The 7,348-nt window shown below is 48.9% G+C and overlaps 1 protein-coding gene across 2 annotated transcripts in view; it reads left to right on the top strand.

Moving 5' to 3' along the window:
- Positions 1–6,470, top strand: part of Pla2g4e (phospholipase A2 group IVE) — a 79,358-nt gene extending 72,888 nt beyond the window's left edge. For both annotated transcript variants that reach the window (XM_005364295.2, XM_026787726.1), the window contains exons 16-20: positions 1,073–1,180; positions 1,674–1,877; positions 2,788–2,954; positions 4,116–4,299; positions 4,633–6,470. In XM_005364295.2, the coding sequence (XP_005364352.1) occupies positions 1,073–1,180; positions 1,674–1,877; positions 2,788–2,954; positions 4,116–4,299; positions 4,633–4,850 (881 nt within the window). In that variant the 3' untranslated portion in view covers positions 4,851–6,470. The remainder of the gene's footprint in view (positions 1–1,072; positions 1,181–1,673; positions 1,878–2,787; positions 2,955–4,115; positions 4,300–4,632) is intronic.
- Positions 6,471–7,348: the final 878 nt, after the last annotated feature.

Raw genomic sequence — 7,348 nt, 5'->3', positions numbered from 1 at the left:
TGTGACATCACCCACTGTGACATCATCCACTGTGACATCACCAACTATGATGTCCACTGTGACATTATCAACTGTGACATCATCCATTGTGACATCCACTCTTTGTTCTTCACTTCAGAATCTTGTCTACAAACAAAATGGCCTAGAAAATAAGCCTATCTTTATGGCTTCAAGAGCAGCTATTTAAATATGTTTTTTCTAAATAGGATGCCTATATTCCACTTACTCCAAAGCAACCCATTCCAGAAAGTCTAACTTGAGTCCCATCTTGTCTATGATGTCCACACAGAAGCCCACAGTGCACAGTTCCTTCCTCTCCCCTGAGCCCCTACACTAAAGCCCATGTGGTTCTGAAACCTATAGTCCAGCTTGAACTCACTAGCTAGCTGTGCAAAGTTACCTAAATTGCCTAAATTCTCTGGAGCTGTTTCCTCAGGTCCATATAAGAAATTTAAATAGAGCATATAACTGTTAGTACTGGCTTGTTATGATAGGGTCTCACTATCGTAACTGGTAGCCCAGGTAGCCATGAAGCTTGCTATATAGCCTAGGCTAGTTTCAAATTCTTGTCAATCCTCTTGCCTCTGCCTTCCTACTGGGCTTACAAGAGTGAACCACCATATCTGGTTTTATTATTATTTAATAGTATTAGTATATAAAATTTTATATAACCTTATAGTATTGTTATATAAATTTTACATTCAAAAGTAAGAGCTAGCCTTCTATGTATCAAGGCTTACTGCATGCCAGACACTGTCTTAAGTGCTTTCTCAGTGTGAGCTGAGGCAAGGGTGGAACTGGATTTGAACTGGAAGCCTGCACTTGTCAGTTACCAGCCCCCCTGCAGCTGTGTCCTAAGTACCCTCCTGCCCCCCTGCCCTGAGGGAAGGGAGAAAAAGAGCCAAGGACTAGCACCATCAGCCATTGCACGGAACTGCTCAGTGGGAGTCAGAAATCCAAGTTTGTCCCACCTGCAAGCCGCCTGGTCTGGAGTAGGCATGGAGGCTAAGGCTCAGCCAGTGAAGTGTAGGGGGCCTGGCAAGAGTTGTTCATGGCTTCTCCGCTTTTCTAGGTTTGTGGAGTAGCATTTTTTCCTTGAACCTGCTTGACGCCTGGAATTTGTCCCACACCTCAGAGGAGTTCTTCTACAGGTGGACAAGGGAGAAGCTGCATGACATCGGTAGGTGGCAGCCTGGCCTCCCTTCTTGGGTAATGGATCTATAGTGTATGGACCATGAGCTAAGGACTGGTTGCCTGGCACTGCTTCTCCTTCGTCCCCATGATCCAGACAAGGGAAGGCAGTTGGGTCAGAGCGTTTTCCTTCACTGGTGGCAGGGGTGGGGACAGGGTGGCTGCAGGTGGTACTTGTGCCAAGGCCCAGAAGGATACCTCCAACATCCAGAGAGCTGATGGCCCTAGATCTGAGCACAGAGAAACACCAGACTTCTGGGCTCACCATCCTCTCTGGAGCCTTCCTTCCTGGCTGTTCTCTTTCTCTCTCTCCGTACCTCCCACCCTTGTCTCATACCTCTGTCCTAAGTCCTCTTGGGTTCAGAGCTAGGGCTTGGGCAAGGAAGAAGTGAACTGAGCTTAGAGTGGCTCGCTCTCCATGGTCGAGCAATCAGGCGCTACCCCAACTTTTGTAACCTGTCCTTCATCGCTTCCCCCTACAGAAGATGATCCACTCCTGCCTGAAATCCCGAAATGTGACGCTAACCCCTTGGAGACCACAGTAGTGATCCCAGCGTCATGCCTGTCCAACACCTTCCGAGAAATCCTCACGCACAGGCCCCTCGTGTCTGAGTTCCACAACTTCCTGTATGGATTGCAGCTGCATACTGACTACCTACAACACAAACAGTTCTCTGTGTGGAAAGGTACCCCACCTGGGAGCTCCTCCAGGGCTGGCTCTCTTGGGAGGGAGATAAATAGAATTGAAGTTGCCATTGAGAAAGTCGGTCTCCTTTGGTCACATGTTAATGGGTAGGAACAAGGATGCTGGCTAGGGCAAGGATGTGGGGGAGGGGGTGGGGACTAGCCCGTTTGTGGCTGAGGGCTTGAATGAATACAACTCTGCCAGCAGGGGGCAATGCAGGCACTAATTAATTAATTGACTAACTGCAGAATCTGAGCAACTGTCCCAGGGCAGATGTTGACCCCATTGTACAAATGGAGAGATAGGAGCACTTTTGGCAATATCTTTGGGGAACACCTTTCACTGTGAGTGGTGCCCCCATTGCCGTTGAGCAAGTACAGCCTAGCTCAGTCTCACAGCCCCAGATCTTAAACCACACTCTCATAGCACACATTCTGTGTGCCTCTCCTTGCTAAGATTTTGGGGACAAGGTCTAGGGCGCTTCCTCTCCCACCATGTAGAAATCTTTGATGTTTTATTTGACCACAGCCTGCGAAGTCCTTCAGTCTGGGCCCATTATCCTTTTCCTTGCTATCTGGAGCAAAATAGGCAGATGTCTCTATTGTCCCTAGTTTATAGGATGTTAAGCCCCCCCTTCTCCATAAGTTCCATGGATGGGTCATGGTAGGTTTGTGTGCATAACCCATAAAGAACTGGCTAAAGTCTCAAGAGCATGCTGTTATACATCAGCCCACCCAGAGAAGTAGGACTCAGAGCCTTAGAGAGGATGTGGGAGGCTAGAGGTCCCGGGCTGAAGCAAGAAAGCTCCAGGCAGGGCAATCTGGTCATATCAATGCCTCCACCCCCACCCCCTACAGCGGACATCAGGGCACCGGGTAGGTAAGATGTTAACTAGAGGGCTTGACTTTCAGACACTGTGCTGGACACCTTCCCAAACCAGCTGACGCAGTTCACAAAGCATCTGAACCTGCTGGACACTGCCTTCTTTGTCAACTCCAGCTATGCACCCCTCCTTAGGCCGGAGAGAAAAGTCGACCTCATCATTCACCTCAGTTACTGTGCGGGATCCCAGACAAAGGCAAGTAAAGCAGGAAGGGCGCCAGCCCCGGCTGCTCCTGAGCCGTCACAGAGTCAGAGGCTCTACCATGGAGACCTGCACAGGTGTGAAATGGGAGAAGATGCCTGGCTAGCGCACTCTGAGGCGGCCTCAGAGGAGCTCCCGTCGTGCAGCGCGATTCAGGGCCAGGGGACCAAACCTTGCTGGCAACCAGCTGGCTCTCACGTGCTAGGACTTGGGGTTTGCCTGAACTCAGTGAATGGCAACTTAATTTTTGCTTTTAAATTCTGATGCACTTGCCCATTTTTCAGCTGAGAAAATATCTTGATGAGTTTGTAATATCTTGTTTTCAAAATAATCCTAGGGTTCATGTAATCACAGGGCTTCCATATGGTTAAAAGAGTTAGCAGCAGTGGTAGTAGTGGTATTATTATTATTATTATTATTATTATTATTATTATTATTTTTCTCTTTACGGGAAAACTCTGGCTTTTGGTTTTTGGTTGTTTCTTTTAGAATTTTTTTGTTATTAACTTTGATACAATCCCATCCTGAAGCCAGGAAAAGAAAGGAATTGTAGACAGATGACTAGAATGGAAGCAATAGTCGTGGCCTAAGCTTGTAAAGAAGCAACCGTGCGCTTCCCTACCCAGGACCTCACCTGGCCTTGCACCAGTTCCTTATGCTAGACTGCACAGCTGCTATTACCCCTAAGTCACAGAGGAGGGGACCAAGACTGGTGGCGTATGCAAATAAGGCCATTATGGGACTGGGGGTTCTTTGTGACTTAAAAGGAATTTTTTCAAAGTCCAGCCTTCGGACACTGTCACTTCTCTGAGTGATCAGTCAGGACTCCAGGCCCCAGTGTCTGTCAGTCTCACAGAGGCCACCCCTGTGTCCTCATGTCTGTCTTTGGGGGAAGCAGCAGCAGCGGGGCTTCTGTGTTTTCATTCAGGGGAGGAACTTTCATCGGGATGGACCCCAGACCACTGCCTGGGCCTTTTGTCCTAACCTGGCTTTCTTCTTAAAATACCACACAGTGGGAAAGAAGTTTGGGGCCAGATTTAGCTAGAAAAAAATCAGGAAACCAGACCCAGGATCTCTGTGGGGCTCACCCCTCATGCTCTCCCCGGACCTCTCCCCAAGTTCTAACATTCAAAGTGTCCTCCCATGACGTTACAGCCCCTGAAACAAACCTGTGAGTACTGCACCGCGCAGAACATCCCCTTCCCCAGCTACTGCATCCAGGAGGATGACAAGAGTCTCAAGGAGTGTTACCTGATGGAGAATCCACAGGAACCTGATGCCCCCATCGTGGCTTACTTCCCGCTCATCAATGACACCTTCCAGAAGTACAAGGCTCCAGGTAAGCTCCCAGCATCTTCTGGACACAGGCAAATGCCCCTGATTTTAGACTTACAGAATCTTCTGAAGATCCCAAAGGGGAGGCCCGATTTAGCTCCAGTCTGAACCCAGAGAATTCTCTCCATTCTCTCCCATGAACTGGCCAACATAGTCTCCTGTTCTTTTAGTCACTCAGCCATTTATTGATACCCAGCTATGTGGATAAACCTGAAATAGATAAGCTATGCTTTAGGTGTGTGTGTGTGTGTGTGTGTGTGTGTGTGTGTGTGTGTGTGTGTGTGCAAACAAGTCCTTACAACCTACCGTAATCTGTAGCAAATCCTCTTGCCCCAAGGTGTAGAACGAAGTCCTGAGGAGCTGGAACTGGGCCAGCTGAACATCTATGGCGCCAAGTCTCCCTATGCCACCAAGGAACTGACGTACACAGAGGCCGCTTTCGACAAGCTGGTGAAGCTCTCAGAATATAATATCCTCAATAACAAAGACGCGCTCATTCAGGCTGTGAGGCTGGCGGTGGAGAAGAAGCGCATGAAGAGCCAGTGTCCCTCCTAGGCCTGGGGGAGCCCTGCTTATCCTGTGTCTGCTTCTATTGTCAGAAGCATCAGCCCTCAAAGCCTGACCTCACACACCGCTGCTGCCCTGCTTTCTGGCCAGGGGTGCAGGCGGCTTGGCCTGGGCTTTCTAGTGCAACATTACAAAGGAATGAGGAAGAGAGAAAAAGGAAAGAAGAAAGAGTCGATCAAGTTTTACATCTCTGGAGTTTCTCTCCACTTCCCAGCCTGGAAGGTACCATGTTCGCAGGCTCCCGCACCATCTCAAACATAGACCGCAAATGTGGCCTTCCGCCTCCTACGACTGCAGAAATGCCCAGGAAGACTGAGAACTACTCTAAGTTCCTCGGGAAAATGCTTTGTAAATTTAATATGATTGCATCCTTGGAATTTTTGTTGTCAACAGTATTTTGTGATTTATTTTTATTTTTCTTTTTTACTATGATGACATGACAAAGAGAGTGTTAGTGGAAAGCCTGGTCTCCAACGCAACAAAGCCAAACCGGTGACCATCCCGTGTCAGTGATGCCTCTTCAGCCACCAGATCCCTGGGCTGGTGTGCTCCAACCCTGATCAGGATCAGGTCACCCAGCCCCAGGAAAACCAGGCCCTGCTAGAATGCAGCATAAACCCACAGTGTGCGGATCCAGGATGCCATTCCGGGAGGCCTGGGCAGGCTGTGGGCACCAGTTCAGTGGCATGAAGCCGTCCAGTGCCATCTGCGCTCTCTGACATCTCTCTGGCTTCCAGCTGGAGTTATTTATTTCTGAGTTGAATCCTCTTATTTATCACAGAAGACACCACCGCCAGTTTCTCTAAGTTCTTATGAAGTGACTCAGGGAATAAGGTTAGGAAGGATGGCCTCAGAATGGCGACTTAGGACCCTGAGAAAGACCTCAGCTCTGGAGGGGAGTATCTGATGAGCTCTGGACACAGACACCAGACTCCAGGCTTCACTGATAGATCAGAACACGAGCCCCTGTAGTGAGAAGACAGAAGCTGGAGGGCAGCAAGGCCTATGGCCTGCACTGAGGCCAACAGACCTGGAGGACAAGGCCCTTTTTCTGAGCCACGTGATCCCACCACAGTCCTTGGTTGTTGAGAGATGAATGGTACCAGACATTTTTGTTCATTTGTTTTAAATGGGTGCCTGTTTCCATCACTGCTATTCAGAGTGTGATTGGGGCTATAAACCTAGCCACACTGACAAGAACCTGTACTGTGAAGAGATTGGTGCCCCCCCCAGCCTCACCTGCCCCCAGGTGACTCCCCTGTCGGAAGAATGGGTTTACCACACATTTCTATCAACTTGGAGAACGTGAGCCCACAGACTCCTTTGAGCCATTGGTAAGCTGGTCTTCTTGACCTGCAGAACCGGTCCCTATACCCGCGTGATGCTGACATGAGTTGAATATCCCTCACCTCCTCTAGCCCTCTACTACCGTAGCTGGCTGCCAATGCTCTTCCCTCCCTCATGCAGGGAGCAGGCTCTGAACTGAACCAGAATAGGACCTGCATCTTGCAAAGCAAAGACAGCCACGCCTCGGACTCGCCACAGCATGTGAAGTTTATAAGATCACTGTACCATTTGAGCACAGAATAAAGTGGTCACGGGGGTGAATGTTGGCCCATCTGCTTTCATTATCCAATGCTACAAAGCCCTCCTGACCTGGACCCCCATCCTTGTCCCTACCCCCACCTCTTCCCTCATTCCCCACAATTCTCAGCTACTAAGGGTAGAGGAAGCCTGGGGTACATAAGCCTCTTCAGGGAGCTTTGTTGCCTGCTCCTGGGGTGGCCACTGCTTTCGGTGAGGCCTCCCCTGCTTTTCTGAAGCTCTCATCAGCTGGTGGAGTACTACCTGAGGCAGACCAGGATGCTCCCAGCCCATGTGCTTGGCAGGAGGAACTGAAGGAAGCCGAATGACTGCTTACATCAGTGGCCAGCGCATGCTTGTGCACAGCAGGCTGAAAACCATTTGCTTCCCAGGAACTTAGGTTGGGGTTGTGTCAGTAGCAAGAGAGGGTCACAGCCCCACACTGTCATTCTCAGTATCCTGAGGAGTGCCCCTGAGCTTTAGGAACATTGGTTAAGGTCAAACTGGGATTCCTAGCTTCAACACAGAAAGAATTTCTGGGCTACCTGGAAATGCGAAGAACAGCTGGTGTTTTTATTAAGGACATTTTTTAAAATTTTTTTATTGTTTTTATTGAGTTATATTTTTTTCTCCACTTCCCTCCCATCCTCTCCCCTCCTCTTCTGCCCTCTCCCATGGTGCCCATGCTCCCAATTTACTCAGGAGATCTTGTCTTTTTCTACTTCCCATGTAGATTAGATCAATGTATGTCTTTCTTAGTGTCCTCATTGTTGTCTAGGTTCTCTGGGATTGTGAATTCTAGGCTGATTTTTCTTTGCTTTATGTCTAAAAACCACTTATGAGTGAGTACATATGATGTTTGTCTTTCTGGGTCTGGGTTACCTCACTCAATATGATATTTT

The sequence above is a fragment of the Microtus ochrogaster genome (genome assembly GCF_000317375.1).
Source record: "Microtus ochrogaster isolate Prairie Vole_2 chromosome 14 unlocalized genomic scaffold, MicOch1.0 chr14_random_1, whole genome shotgun sequence".
In the NCBI taxonomy this organism is placed as follows: domain Eukaryota; kingdom Metazoa; phylum Chordata; class Mammalia; order Rodentia; family Cricetidae; genus Microtus; species Microtus ochrogaster.
This window is presented reverse-complemented; position numbering and strand designations above follow the sequence as displayed.